At 37.9% G+C, this 16,638-nt stretch overlaps 1 protein-coding gene across 1 annotated transcript in view; it reads right to left on the bottom strand.

Annotated features, from left to right (window-relative positions):
- Positions 1-16,638, bottom strand: part of HECW2 (HECT, C2 and WW domain containing E3 ubiquitin protein ligase 2) — a gene marked incomplete at its 5' end in the record, with an annotated part of 120,359 nt that overhangs the window by 26,685 nt on the left and 77,036 nt on the right. The window contains 4 exons of the mRNA XM_081314529.1: positions 3,063-3,172; positions 6,104-6,187; positions 8,359-8,455; positions 14,818-14,920. Coding sequence (XP_081170655.1) covers positions 3,063-3,172; positions 6,104-6,187; positions 8,359-8,455; positions 14,818-14,920 — 394 coding nt within the window. The remainder of the gene's footprint in view (positions 1-3,062; positions 3,173-6,103; positions 6,188-8,358; positions 8,456-14,817; positions 14,921-16,638) is intronic.

Consider the following 16,638-nt stretch of genomic DNA (forward strand, 5'->3'; position numbering starts at 1 on the left):
AAGGTCATTAACCAATCAAGCTATGGAATTCTGCAACGTATATCCTCAAGGATTTAATTTATGCCTCTTTCTCATTATTCCCCATAGCAAAAGCTACTTAGAAAAGAAGAATTCAGAACTGCAACAATATGAGGAGTTGACCATGTTGATCAAGTAATGAATCAATCATAGATTGGTCCATTTTAGAATGTATTATCTGATTGGAGTTGAAATTGCCCACAGACTTTCTTTTGTACTTGATACCGTTCACCACTACCACCCAAAGTCAGGTTAGTTTCAAAAATATCATTTTGTAAGTCCCTCAAAACCCGAGTATGTCACCAGGCCTGGGGATCCCAGGAAATTGGAGACATTCTTATTTATTTATTTATTTATTTTAATTCCATTTATATCCCGCCCTTCTCCGAAGACTCAGGGCGGCTTACAAGCTTAGCAGTAGCCTTCATTCTATGTATATGCCTGCTTATTAGGGCTTTCACACACACCCCAAGCGGCATTATTACAAAGTCAGCTTAATTGCCCCCAACAATCTGGGTCCTCATTTTACCTACCTCGGAAGGATGGAAGGCTGAGTCAACCTTGAGCCTGGTGGGATGCGAACCTGCACTAATTGCAGGCAGCTGGTGTTACTTAAGGAGGCATTAGCCCACTGCTCCACCAAGGCTATATAGGTGGGTTTTTACACTGGCCCAATTAAATGTTTTTCTTTCAGTACTATTAACAAGCTAGTATAATAGGGTCCCTTTGCTGTACTGTATGTGTCTGCCCTTCTAAGTAAAGGTGGAATTGGCAGCTCATATTCTATTGCCCTGCCTCTTACCTTTAAATATTTATATAGCTGACTGCAGATAGTTTCATTGTGACAGATCTTTTTACTCTCTATGTATGGTTTATATATTTTAAATATTTGATAGTTCTTCATTTTTATATTGCATAATGGTTGTATTTTTATATACTGCTGTAATTAATGTGATTAATAAATGAATAAACAAATAAATGATACCTGACTGTATATCTATACATGAACACACAGAGACACAAAATTCCTACATTTGTCTTATGCTGAAGAAAATATCACGTTCAGATGATGAATGTGAAAGAAATAAACTACGGTAATTTGGGGGCCTTATTTGTTTGTCCAGGAATTTGTTATAAAAAAGCTATGCCAAACTAACCTAATTTCTTTTTTTGACAGAGTTAATGGCTTAATAGAGTGCACTGAGCAAGGTAAATTAGTTACTGTGTACACAATATCAGAATATCCATAATACATGATTATCATGTCCTGCTGATGTTGCCAGATTCAGTCACTTAAAATAAAGCCTTTTGGTTCTATTAATAATTGTGAGATTCTGTATTATTGATTTATTATGTTAAAGAAATTTATTTTTCTGTCTTTTCCTTAGCCAAAAAGGAAAAGAGAAAGTAAATTTCTCCTTTCATTCTTTCTACCTTACCTTTTATTAATGATTTCCCAAACCCTGAAGTGAAATTTTGATTTTGTTTTCTTTTAATTTGCTAATTTCCCCAAGTACATGGCTTCCCCACAGAAATAAGGATTCCTGCTTTCACCCCTCCTCTTTTTCTCTTTAACCTCCTTTTTTTTATTCAGAAGGTATCCAGCTCCATCATCTCCTTCAAACCAGTAGGAAAGAAGTAACTCCTTTTTCTCATGAACTCAATCTCTGTAAAACTGAAAATACGTTTGAGAAATACATTTATAACATATATTTGCTACTTTGTGGAATGACTGCAACTATCTTTTTTAATTGTTTACTTTTATTGCCATTATTCAGGACCTATTTAAATTCTTAGCTTGAGAACTGACTTGGGAAGATTCATTTTACATTAGATGAAATGCTCCTAAATTATCTTTTCAGCACATGATAACTTCTTACGACAAATCAGCTGGCACTGTCAAGAATTTCCTGGGCAATTAAAGCAATTATTTCCATCGTAAGAATAACAAAAGAATTGAGCTGTTATTAAAATAAATTACTCATATTATATACGTCTCTCTCTTTCTCTCATTATAAGTACTGCATGCACATGCTTTTTGCATGCTGATAAGTTAGCATTTTATAAATAATTAAGTAATTTTATGGTTATTTGTGTAATCTAAATTGGAGCATAAAATTGACTGGGAAAAGAACTTTGCAATAAACTTCGTTCCTTTATGAAGTGAATCAAGAGATTAATTAATCATTCATATTAAAACACAAAAATGATTTCAATTATGTAATAAATCATAGGTAATTAACAGAAGGTGCTGATGGTTTTCTTCCCCAGAAAAATAAAACAAACTATATTTAACTGCATAAAGCTCCAACATAAATTACCAAATTTTTAATAAAATGATCCTTATCAGGTTAATATATAACCATTCAAGAAATTATGTTAGATTGAAAACTGTTTATTAAAATTAGTGTTATTGATTTTTCCAAAATACCCACAGGCAAATAAATATTTAAAAATGAATGAATTCTATTCCATATTTTAGTGCTTTCTTATTGTATAAAGATTTGCTAATACAGCATCTGTAAGAAAAGATGCCTAAGAAATCATACTTAAGGGACAACATGGGTGTGTGTGTGTATGTTTGTGTGTACACATATACATACAGAAGATAGAATGTCAAAATCCGTTTTACAAAGCCTAATAATTTAATTAATTTATGCCTTAATGTATTCTTTTGGACTGTTCTTATTCCAGGATATCATCTTCCACTGATGGAAGAAGTTACCGCAGTTGTTGTTTAAATTTTTCCTCTATATACAAAAGAGATCCAAAAATAATTAATGTTGAGCCCTCCCTTATTTTTTTAATATTAATGGCAGTATACTGCTACTCCCACAATATAGAATGTTTTCTTCATTCTTTAAAACCATCTTTCCGAGAAATGTTATATAAATGTCTGAAATAAACAGCAAAGAATTCATTTAATCTTAAGATCAAAACATCATTTTCCTGCATTTCATAAAGAAGGCCATAAAACCAGGCGAGAACAAACCTTACCTGGTTTACCATCTAAAAACACTGCAAGCAGTTGCGTTAGAGCTCACCTGGAGAGTTCTGAGGAGAGGACACAGGGGACCCACGTGGTGACTGACAATAACTGGGATGAAGTAAGGCATGTGGTGGTACATATGACATAATTTCCTCTTCAAATAAACTAGGCAGAAAGTAAGCGAAAATAAAGCTGATATGCAAATTGATTTAAATATGCCACAAGTCATATTTTGTAGGAATATTATATATTATACCAAGCAACACCATGTTGATTTCTTTGAAAGACTGCACATTTGCATCTGAAAATGTCAAAAGCTACAAGCAGTGCTTTTTTTGTAAAAGAAAAAGGTGCCGGAACTCACACATGTCATACAACCCACCTTGCCTACCCTACAAGGTTCCATCCAAAAAAGGTGCCGGAACTCAGTTCTGAGCGTTCTATGAGAAAAAAAGCCCTGGCTAAAAGTAAAAAAAATAACAGGTTTAAGTGTACCTTCCCTGTTCTAAGTGTTTCCACTGGAAATATCTTTATTTGTTCTAAAGTGCTATCAGGTTACCACAGTCTACATCTATATGCATTCATGCTTTGCCGCTTAGGCCACACACGCAAAGAATACCAGAAATATGTAATACCAATAGCTAATTCTGCTTTTTCTGCAGAATTGTAAAATAAGCTGCAATGTGGCAGGTCCTCTCATTGTTTTTTAGGTAAACATAAAGATATTCTTTAGATATACCTTTTTACCTAGGCTTTTTTAGAATGTATTTCAAGATTTAGTTTTAATGTTGTTTTATAATTTTAAAGGTTTGTAGAATTTTATGTTACATTTACACACTGATAAGCCATTTGCAGCTGTTCAAATGAGCAGCATATGCACTCCTTAGGAAGTAAATAAAATTACATTATTCCGTGTTTTTTTTAAAACATGGAACCCACAAGCTATGTTTTATGCATCTTTCCTCTTCTGTGCTAAATGCATGTAGCTTTCAGCCCAGGAAATGTCTTCCATATGTCTTCTTAGCGGGGGAATGAAGGTGCGGGAAAAATAATCCAGTCCTAAAAAGCAAGGCTCTCTCTTACTTTGCGTGTAGCACAATTTCCCCCCTCTTTTGCTAAGTAAGGCACTGCTCCTTTGATTGCTTACTGCAAATATTTTCCAATGGAACTGAACATTCCAATGCAACTGTTTCTATCTTGCAAGATTTTCCAAATGCTTCAGTTGCATTTCTAATGTGAAATGTGGCATTCAGACTTTGTTGCTCCGATGCTAAATTGCCCTGCTTTGAATGGAAGGCCATTCTCATTCACGGAAAGTCTTTGATCCAGCTGAGGCATCTGTTGGGAGAAAACTATTTTGTCCACTTCTCCCCAAGAGTGCCCTGAACTGGAGCTGTAATCTTGCGGTAGCTATTTCAAAACACTTTGGAGTAGACTAGAGAACATAAGGCTGCTGAAAAGAAAGGAAACAGTGAAAACCGCCAAACTGCTTTCCTTAGCTAGTGGAAATGTGTCATGAATGGAGTTCTCACAGGTTCCCAGATTGTCACTTTGTTTAATGCTAATAAAAACAATGGGCTATTATGACAGAACGTAAACAAAAGATTTTGAGAGGCATTGCCTTCTTTCCATGAGACAAACTGTTTTACAATTTAGCTTGAAGGCAATATTTAATGAAGTAGTGGAGAATGTATTTTCTTCATTTGCAAATACGTGTAGAAATAAAGAAACACTGCACAGGTCCGAAAGGAATTGATATTTTTTTTTAAAAAAAACATCCATTGTAATATATTTTTAAAGATGAGAAACACATTGAGTGGTCTATCAAAATCAGTCCTGGTTTATCTTGATGATATCCATAAGCCTTCAAGAGAGTATCTTAAAATAATACAATTAATGCTTCTGACATAATTATCCTTCAGAGCCATAAAAATGACAGGTCCATTGAGGAATGTATTTCCTGACAGACGAATATTCCCAGAATTGCTATAAAAAGAGTAACTTTCAAAACAAAACAAATGTCTTGTTTGAAATGAACACAGTAAAAACTCCTAAAGAACAGTATTATGCAAGAGTTTGAATACAAGCAACACACTGTGTGCAGTGGCATGAAATTTCTGCAAGCGCACCCCCACAATATATCAGAGGCAACATTACTCAGTGGGTGGGTTTTCATGGCAGAGTAAGTCTAAGCCCGTGAGAGTTATGAATGAACAAGTGTGCTCAGATATGCTCCAGCTTGGCTCCAATTAATATGCAAGGCAGAAAAGCTCAAAGCAACATCTCTGCATCACCCCTCTCCCTTTTGAAAAACACAAATGATAACAATATGTTACAAGTTAAAACACAGAGAAGAGCTACAGGGCAGAAAAACATGTAGATCGGCAATGTAATACTCCAGTTTTTAATACTGTATACTATGCAGAGTATACTGTATACTATGCAGGGGACGCGGTGGCTCAGTGGGTTAGGACGCTGAGCTTGTCGATCAGAAGGTCGGCAGTTTGGCGGGTCGAATCCCGAGTGCTGCGTAACAGAGTGAGCGCCTGTTACTCGTCCCAGCTTCTGCCAACCTAGCAGTTCGAAAGCACGTCAAAATGCAAGTAGAAAAATAGGGACCACTACGGTGGGAAGGTAACAGCGTTCCGTGCGCCTTTAGCGTCTAGTCATGCCGGCCACATGACCACGGAGATGTCCTCGGACAAGCGCTGGCTCTTCGGCTTTGAAACGGAGATGAGCACCGGCCCCTAGAGTCGGAAACGACTAGCACGCATGTGCGGGGGAACCTTTACCTTTACCTTACTATGCAGAGTGAGGGAAGGATGGAGCGGGGAGGCTCCAGTAAAGTGTCATTCTGAGAAAAATGCATGAACTATGGAAATGATACTAACATCTTAGGGGATTGGGTATAAAGTCTATCTGAGCCTTCTGATGTACAAATATAGAAATGCTCTTTAAAAACACACACCACAAAAATCCCATAATTATGCGTAAGAGGAAAAACTGACATTAGATAAAATGGACCAATGACAATGATCAGAGTGTAAAAATTGCTAAAGTAAATATATTAGAGATACTGCAATAAGTATCCGTTACCTTAATAACATAACAAGATCTGCATCACTGGATAACCGCACTAGCCCTGGTGTTCCTTCAGTCCGAATAAACTGAATCTTCTCCCTGTTTGCATCAAGCACGATGTATAAAAAATAAATAAATAAATAAATAAATAAATAAATAAATAAATATATCAAGGCAGTAAATAAAACCCCTGGGACATATCAAACAGGCCTCTAAATTATTTTAGGCACATTATTATTCATTATACCATGCTCTCAAAATAGAAGAATTCTTCAGCGAATTCCCCTCTATTAATACTTTCTAAATACTGCTATTTTTTGTTTGCCTAACTTCTCAACTCAAAACTGCTTCAAGTACCTTATCAATGAAAATAAGTAATTCAAGGTAATCTTAAATATTCCCCGAATGAATTCCAAGGAGTAGTACAAGCTCTAGAGAAAAACATTGTTGTTCTAAAAGTGAAACATTAAAAATAAATACATGGATTCTCCTCATCCTATCAACGTAAAAAGGATCCCATTAGTTTCCTAAACAGGGTATGAAGTAAAAGACACAAAGATATATTCTGCAAAATCATAGTAGTCATTGAGGTTTCTGTGTCTAGCAAATACTGTGTTTCCCCGAATACCGTGTTTTTGCCTCCAAAAGAAGCAGTAGGTCTTATTTTGGGGGGAATGTCGTATTTTTTTTCAGACACATGCCTCGCCTTGCACTGGCAACACCAAAAGCCCCATCCAGCAGAAGTCCACGTGGCCACCAGCCCACTTCTGCAGCTGCTTGTGACCACTCAGAGGCCGCAGGACCCACTATGCCGTGCTGCTGCCACAAGGCAAGGCAGGTGGAGGATGGAGTGGAGCTGCCCTAAGCGCCCCTTAGGTGCCCAAACACTTTTTGCCCAGAGGGAGACTGGAAGCTTCATTTGCTTGTAAATGGGGCGCTTGGGAAAGAAGCGATTAGCCCCGTTCCCAAGCGTCCCATCTGCAAGCAGAGGAATCTTCCAGTCTCTGTCATTTCTCCACCTATGGAGCATTTGGAAATGGAGTGCTCTGTTTCCAAATGCCCCATAGGTGCCCAAACATTTTTCACTAAGACGGAGATTAAAAGCTTTGTCTGCTTGCAAATGGGGCATTCCGTTCCCAAGTGCCCCATTTGCAAGCAGACAAAACTTCCAGTCTCCCTCTGGGCAAAAAGTGTGCGATGCGTCCAAATCGCTTGCCTTCCTCCCATCTCTGCCTCCGCACTCAGACTTACCTGCATTGTGCCAAGGGGCCAGTAAGCTGTGGCTGCTGCCAGATACCATTGGCCTCTGAGTGCTTGCTGCCACTTGTGCTGGCCATGCCCACCCCCGGGCTTATTTTTGGGGTAGGGTTTACATTAGGCCCACCCCAAAAAATCAGGCTAGGGCTTATTTTCAGGGAAACATGGTAGCAGCAGTTTTCATCTATAAAAGTAACTATCTTCAGATGTATCCTTTTGAATGTTTTACCTAGTACAGTGGTGGTGAACCTATGACACGTGTGCCAGAGGCTGCCGCAGAGCCTTCTCTGTGGGCACATGCACCATCATCCCAGCCCCGCCTCCCCCTGTGGCCCCCTCATCAGCAGCCCCCCCCAGAGGAGAGTCGCCCCTGGGCATGGCCCACATGGAGCAGCGCAGCCAAGGACATGGCAGCCGGGCAGTGGGGACAAGACTCCGCCCTTGCGCCCCGTCGCACGCAGATGATGCTGCGGGGCACAGGCGGAGGGCGTGGCCGCCATGGTGCTGCAGGGCCGCCTAGGCAATCTGCTGCAGCGGGCTGTGGAAGCAGTAAGTGGCTTTGCAGGTGGGTGGGGTGGGGGGCAGAGCAGGGACACGGCAGGGGGCAGGTTTTGGGCACTCAGTGTCTAAAAGGTTCGCCATCACTGACCTAGTCCAAGAGCTGTGGCAGTTCTTTAAGTAAAGAAAATACAGATATAAACTCTATTAATCAGTTATAACAAACCAGCAGAGTGTGTGACATCTTAAAGAATAACAAATGTATGATTTCAAAACATTTATGGAGTAGAAAAGAATTCCTGAAGTGGGCTCTAGTTAACAAATACATATTACATAAGTTTGTTAATTGTGGGAGCCCCACAAGATTTTTCATTACTTTTACGAATTCTTATTTTGTAATTCTTATTACGAAATCTGCACTGATTTTTTTAAGGAGAATATGAACTTGTTATATTGTGCTTATGCCTTAATCTTAAAACACCTCTGGTAAGAAAAAATGTCATTATTCTGGTCACCTGAGTGAATGATTTCTTGTGAGATCTGGCTGTCGCTCTTGGAGAATTTCAAAGATATTGGGTTGCCGCAGAAAAGCAACAATCTTGTCATTGTAAGCTGAAAATTCAATAAAGAGTACATGTTGAAAAACAATAGTCATTTTTCTTCAGGAAACATAGCTACAAGTTTTATCCTTTAGAAACTGATGTTTTTCCAGAAGAAGGGATCTTTATTAAGGATGAAAAGAGACATTCAAAATGTATATAGCAATTTATATGGTGCCTATCAACACATGTTAAGCTAGTGTGTTTTTTCTTGGGCTTGTACACCTGTTATGCTGCAGTGATACTGCAAACTACTGGAGATCCCAATTCTATTCTAGATGCCCTCTAGGTCTTCAAATTCTGGTCCTATGTCCTGTTTGGGGGAGCCACCACCCTTTATAAGGTACCTTATATGGCACCTATTTCTTTAACCCAGTATGAAAGAAGGAATAGTCCTTTCACAGCCTGTTCTGCCTTTCTGGTAATTAAAAAGTCCAATTAAAAAAACTAAAATAATTTTGACAATGTCATCAGCTGGCCAAGTAGCATAAAAGCAGGATTGCTATAATATTTAGCCCTCTTCCATCCCTTGCGAGATAATCTTACAGGAGCTAAAGAAAAACAAACTCTATTATTAAAACAGAAGCAGACTTGTCTAGATCACAGTAATTTAAGAGCTTACAAATTAATTTTAAAAGAAAAAATTGAACAAAATATAATACTTGAACATGGAATCCAGTATCTAGTTTGATGCCAGGATTTACTTTAAAGATCTATAACAAGTACTTTTCCAGGTTTAGTTTGGTCATTTCTCACAAGAAGAACCTATAACCTTACTTGGGTATATTGTTCTTGTTAATTTTATCTGGAATATATTTTTTCTATAATTTAAAAACCATTATTCGGTGTCCTACAAACTGGAATGACAGAAAACAGATTATGAGGGGTTTTTTGTGTGACAAAATTTAAGTACTTGTAGACAGCCATTATATTCTCCATAAAACCATGTCTTCTAAACACTAAATATAAACAATTCCCTGAATTTGACTTATAGTAGAATTAGCTCCCATTAGTTTCCAACTGTCTCATTATTTTCATTGCCTGCGTCTAAACCCACTTTAATTTGCCCAAGTCTAATCAATGCAGAATCAATTGGGTCTACATACTTATTTGATTTGATTTCTTTTTCCTACAGTAAGTGAAGAATTTATATTTGACTTTCTTAAATTTTATTATATTTCAGCCATTTTGTTAATTCCATCAATATAATTCTGAAATTATTTATTTATTTATTTATTTATTTATTTATTATTTATTAATTCAGTTTATATACCGCCCTACTCCCAAAGGGACGCGGTGGCTCAGTGGGTTAGGATGCTGAGCCTGTCGATCAGAAGGTCGGCAGTTTGGCGGGTCAAATCCCGAGTGCCGCGTAACAGAGTGAGCGCCTGTTACTCGTCCCAGCTTCTGCCAACCTAGCAGTTCGAAAGCACGTAAAAATGCAAGTAGAAAAATAGGGACCACTACGGTGGGAAGGTAACAGCGTTCCGTGCGCCTTTGGTGTCTAGTCATGCCGGCCACATGACCACGGAGACGTCCTTGGACAAGCGCTGGCTCTTCGGCTTCGAAACGGAGATGAGCACCGGCCCCTAGAGTCGGAAACGACTAGCACGCATGTGCGGGGGAACCTTTACCTTTACCTTACTCCCAAAGGACTCAGGGTGGTTTACAAGGCAAAATTTAAAAACAATACAATATAAAATTAAAATAAAGTTAAATTAAGTCTAGCCCCAAAAAATTAAAATCACAATTTAAAAACATTAAAACCACTCAGTCCAGACCAGATAGCTCAAAGAGCCGGGTTTTTAGGTCCCGGCGAAATGAACGAAGGTCGGGGGCAGTCCGGAGTTCCGTTGGCAGTTGATTCCATAGGGCAGGCGCGCCCACAGAGAACACCCTCCCCCTGGGGATCGCCCGTCGGCAAACCTTGACCGGCGGTACCCTGAGGAGGCCCTCCCTGTGGGAGCGCACAGGATGATGGGAAATTGACGCTGGCAGCAGGTGCTCCTATCTTCTAGGTCCTAGGATAATAGTTATTCAAGTACGGATAGTCCTTGCTTAATGTCCCTCATTGGGATCAGTAACACTGTCATTAAGAAACCAAGTCATTTAGTGAAACATCACTTGACTATCCTGCTTAGTTATAGCAGTACAGTACTGGCCATCCCAGTTCTGGCAAATCACCTATGGTCTTTAAGCAAGACATCACATGATTACGGCTTGTGACCACCCGTTCTCTTCCCCTCATCGTTAAAGCCAGTAATAAAAATATTGTGAATTAGATTACAAATTCTAAAAGTTACTCTGAGGAAGAGGCACGGTCCTTGTTGCACAGCTGAATTTTTAACAGAGTAGCCTATTGCAAGCATGACCATATGTAACACTGAAGAAATGGGTAGCAACAGAAGTTTAAATCAGTGGTGACTGTCAAGAAACCAGTGCTGCTGAACAAACATCTAGCCATTCCATCAGAATAATTAGCTGTGGGTGTCTTCCCACAATGTGACAGCTGCTGAACTCAAATGAATTAACTTCTGTACTTGAAAGCCATGAATCACAGGTCCTGAAGCCAATAGGTTTTGTCATGTGTAAGTAAGCATCAAATATATAAACAGTTGCCAAAGTAACTTGAAAACAAATTTGATAGTTAAATAAATGGTTACTGTACTGACTGTATGAAAAATAAGAAACCTATTTTTAGTTTTTTTCTAATAAAACATATAAAATAACATATTTATAACGTTTCCATTATTAATGCAAAATTCTCTAATTTAGCAGTATGGCTAAATTAAAGTAATACTGAGAAATAAAGCATATATATCTGTTAACTAACACACCAAGCAAATATCAATTACTATTTGTAATTTATTTGCATGCTTATGTTTTTTTCTGACCATTCATATTTTAAAACAAGGGACATCCTTTAAACTCATTGGAATGAAGAGGTAGATACAGAGCTTTGTGCAAACCAGGTTATCTATTCAGAAATATTCTGTTAGTGAAATCAGTTACCCATGGAGATGCTGAGTTCTCCCCCACCAGTTGTTGTCAAGGAAATTGGATAGCATTTGTTGGAGGTCGGCAGTTTGGCGGGTCAAATCCCGAGTGCCGTGTAACAGAGTGAGCGACTGTTACTCGTCCCAGCTTCTGCCAACCTAGCAGTTCGAAAGCACGTAAAAATGCGAGTAGAAAAATAGGGACCACTACGGTGGGAAGGTAACAGCGTTCCGTGCGCCTTTGGCGTCTAGTCATGCCGGCCACATGACCACGGAGACGTCCTCGGACAAGCGCTGGCTCTTCGGCTTTGAAACGGAGATGAGCACCGGCCCCTAGAGTCGGAAACGACTAGCACGCATGTGCGGGGGAACCTTTACCTTTACCTTTACTGCACTGTGAAATGTACCCTTCTAGGATTCCTTGCAGCAGCCCCAATGCTCTAAAAATATGTGATTCATTGCTTCAGTGGGATTTGGTTTGGTTTGATTTGCCTTTTTGTGCCTTCAAGTTATTGCTGACTCCATGGATTAGTCCATGCTGTCTTCTTAGCAAGGTTTTTCAGAAGTGTCTTGCCATTGCCTGCTTCCCAGGACTGAGAGAGAATGACTGGCTCAAGGTTAGCTAGCTGGTTTTATGCGTCAGGCAGAACTAGAACTCATAATCTTCTAGTTTCTAGCCTGCGGTGCTTTAACCACCACACCAATCTGGCTTTCCTTTTCAGTGGGTATTGTGGCATACAAATAATGATCAGATGCTGCTAGCATGGGACAACTCGGAACAGAAATAAGAATCACTAGTAATAACTGCTTGCTAAATTATTGTCAAAAGCACTGACTTCTTTTCCTGTTCCCCTTTCTTCATAATATTGAAAAAAGGCACAATGCTATATGATATAATCGCAGTATGAACTTCCCTATTAACACAAGCAGAAACCAATGACGTAGTGTAGCGGTAGAGATACTCATGGCTCAGATATGTGAAGCCAGTGTCCTGCCTTGCTAAATATTACATGTAAGAGCAGAGTAGAAGATTTGCTTCCTTTCAAGTTAGACACAATATACAGTGTCAGCCTCTGATAATTCAGGAGAAAAACTTTTTGCTAAAGTTTACTAAATCCATATTTGTATCAGTTTACACCTTAGATGCATTCCTGAATGTTCAGCTACAGGTTATGACCACAATTGAGCCCAAAATTTATATTGCTAAGCAAGATATTTGTTAAGTGAGTTTTCCTCATTTTACGACCTTTCTTGATACAGTTAAGTGAATCATTGCAGTTGTTAAGTTAGTCACATGGCTGTTAAGTGAAGCTGGCTTCCCCGTTGACTTTGCTTGTCAGAAAGTCGCAAAAGGTGATTACATGATCACAGGACACTGCAACCCTAATAAATGTGAGCCAGTTGCTAACTGTTTGGATTTTGATCACGTGACCATGAGGTGTATGTAGGAAAAATAGTCATAACTCACTTTTTTCAGTGATGTTGTAACTTTGAATGGTTACTAAATGAACCGTTGTAACTTGAGGACTACCTGTAAATGGTTCAAAGGGGTTAAAAAAAGCCTAAACTTTTTCATATTGATCCATCACCAATAATTCAATGTATTTGAAATAACCAGCAAAAAAACCAACCATCCTGTTTTATCAAGGAACAGTATCCTGAATTGCCTACTTATGGTATTGATTAAAATACCTGATTAAAAAAAACAGGCTATTCACAAGTTTTTTTATTGTGAAAAATAAGTATGTTTCATATCAGAGTCTCATTTCATTTTTTTCTCCACGCATTAAAAAATAATTATGAAAGAAGTTTCCCCTTTCAGAAATCTCTTCTCCATTGTATGGCTCCAAATTATCATCTTGATTAACCAAACCTTTGTATAAGAGCTTCTATACAGAACTTTAAAAATGGAAATGTTAGTTCTCTCATTTTAAAATGTCAGACTAATGGCAAATTGGTTTGCGTTTGGATGTCCTGCAAAATGCTGGATATCTGGCAACTGGGAAGCGTATGGAATAGGATTTGTGTGGCAAACTAAGAAATAATAATGGGGAAAACAAGCCAATAAGATGCTTCAATTATGATCATCAGCAAGAGATTCCTAAGTTTCAGGTTTATTACAAGAATACCCTTTTTATCTTGCACAGATAATTTGGGTTAGAAATGTTAAATTTATTCAGGCTCAAAACTTAAGAGAAAATTTTTATAAAATGTTTTATAGATGGCATCTGGATCCCAAGAAGTTGTCTAACATGTATCCTAATTTACAGTCTAAATGTTGGAGATGTGGTAGTTTAGAAGCTACCTATTTTCACATGTGGTGGACTTGTAGAAATATAAAAGCTTTTTGGATCAAAATTTGGTGGAACATTCAAAAGATTTTTAAGAGAAAGATAAAGTTTTCTCCGCAATTGTTTTTATTGGGTATTGTTGTAGATTGTGATGTTAAAGAAACTAATTTGATGTTGAATATGATAACAGCAGCACGGTTACTGGTGGGACAATATTGGAAGAAGGATAGTTTGCCTACTATAGAAGAATGGGTGCTTAAAGTTTCGAATCTTGCAGAAATGTCTAAGATTTCTGCTTACTTGAAAGATCATTCACAGGAAAGATATATTTCAGTTTGGAGGGGATGGATAAATTATATTCAGAACAAATATGGGACTAAAAAGTTCCATTTAGCTTATGAGTAGATTTTAGTGGGATATTGTTATTGGTACTTTGTTTGTAGTTATGTTAAAGGGGAGTTAAAGCACATTATGAATTTGGTTAATTGTATATTATGCATAATTTTTATTTAGAATATGATTATTATAACTATAATCCTGTATTTAGCTCTGGGAAGTGGGGGGGAAGTGGGCGGGTTTGGGGTGGGGGGGATTTGGGGATATATTGTAAAACTTTGTTTTTGTAAAATTCTTTAATAAAAAAAATAAGAGAAAAAGAAAAAAAAATAAAAACATAAGAATACCCTTTTTAGAGTTATTATTCCCATTATGACATTTGATACCTAGAGTTTCCCCCAGGCAAACATGGACCTGGAAATATTTCATCTGAAGTCTATAAAAACTTTTATTTAAGACTAGTGATGCATGTTAAAGTCCCGAGTTAAGAACGAGTATCATTCCTAAATCTGCTTTTAACACGAAATTAATAGGCAGCCCATTTGTAAGTTCGAGTTGTCTGTAAGTAAGAGATTCTTAGCCTGGGGACTGCCTGTATTTATATTTAGTTATTGTTTTTTTTAATGTTAGGAAGCATCTAAATGTTTTGCTTTTGAGCAACACAAGAGTGCTTGCAGAAACAACCTTATGCTTTAACACAATGACATAAAAAGCAAAGACTGCGTTTCAAGAGGCTCTACATGAAGACTTACCCACTGGCACCATGTCCTGGTACTGAGCCCTACTGACCGCACTGAACGTACTTGATGGCCTTGGCAAGACTGGAGGTCCTGAATGGCGTGAGTCTTCTCCCACCTGAAAAATAAAACCATACATATTTTAGTGTGCAGAAGAAGTCTTCTTACCGTCCCGTACATTTTATATACTATTCATTTGAGAATTTTTGCCCCGTCCTTCCTTGAAATGTTATAGAGCATAGAAACTTTTATCTGCTAAGCAAGGTGAAAGTTTGACAAACAAAAAGCTTTCTAGAAGAGAAACCACAACTTTTTCTCCTGTTTTTCACATGGGAAAAGCTGATAATACAGACTTTCATGTGAACTAGAAGGCACTGATTAAAATTCAAATAGTTTTCAGACAAACAACCAGAGAAAAATTAATGTACAAATCACAAGAAATTAGGTAAATCTGCAGTCTAATATTTCTATTCTGAAGAACAACATGGCTTTTCCATGTTATAACGCTAGTAATTATCACTGTCTTTTTTATGTTCTTAACTGTATATGTATCTGTAAACCACCCATAGTTACCCTATGGTAAGATGGGCAGCCAATAAATTTTAAAAATAAAAAAAATAAAAATTATCTTATATTACCGATGAGTTCATTCAACGAATACGAATCAGGAAGTATATTTTAGATTTTCCAAAAGGTAGGCCTATGACATAATGATCGCAAGAAGAAGAATTGCATTTTTAAATATATTATGTAAACTAAACCCTTATGAAATCCTAGCAATTGTAGGAATGTGTACAGGAGCTGAATGGGGAGATAAAGGTAAAGGAATCCCTGCGGATTTACTCCGCTAGTCATTGCTGAATATAGGGCAGCGATCTCCAACTTTTCCAGCTTTGCAGACCAGCGGAGGAGGAAGAGGGGAGGGTTCCACGTGAACAGTGGGCGAGGGCGCTCATGCAACTCTATTTGCGCAAGTGGTGGGGACACACACCCACTCCTCACATAAATGGAGTTGTGCATGGGCGTGCACGCTTGCCTACTGCTACCGCTGCCCGGTTCTCAACTACCCCTGGTATTGGGTCTGAGCCAGGGCTTGGGGACCCCTGCTATAGGGGGAGGTGCTCATCTCTATTTCTAGGCTGTTGAGCCAGAAATTTCCTGTGGATAATATTTATAACAAATATTTATAACAAAAGCATATTAATAACAAAAGCAATTAGCATTATGTCTGAATTAACCCAAAATTTCAGCTACAGTGCACAATTATTACACAAAAACATAGTGGAAAGCCTGATTTTATATACTTTTATTTAACCTGAGACAGGAAGAAACAGCATATTAAATCAGCTGACAAATTTCAATAGCATTTCAGTCCTTGCCCCCACTGCGTCCTTTTCTAAAATTTATTTTCATCATTATTATCATCCAGGAATGGATCAATTCTACCTAAATTAAAATGAAATTGAGCAAATGTATACCTTCAATACTGCCACCCAAATGATTTTGTAATAAAATACCTACAGCTAGTCATCTTGAGTAAACCCAAAGAAATGGAATTACATTTGTTCTACTAAGTTACATTATATCTATGTCAACATATCTGCACTCAGTATGAGTAAGCCTCAATCTAATCATATATTTTATTTACATTTCTCCAGGATGGAGAACACGTATAAATATTTGGGATCTAAAATAGGAATTGACTAATTCTGGATTCTCTCTTCTAGCATTAGTTTTATCAATATCAATTTTAAAACTTTTTCAGAAGTTGAGGGTTACTGTATTATTCTATTTGCCGAATCTCAGTGTGGCTGGTATGAAATCTCATATTTCATC

This window comes from Vipera berus (assembly GCF_964194415.1).
Source record: "Vipera berus genome assembly, chromosome: 1".
NCBI lineage: Eukaryota > Metazoa > Chordata > Lepidosauria > Squamata > Viperidae > Vipera > Vipera berus.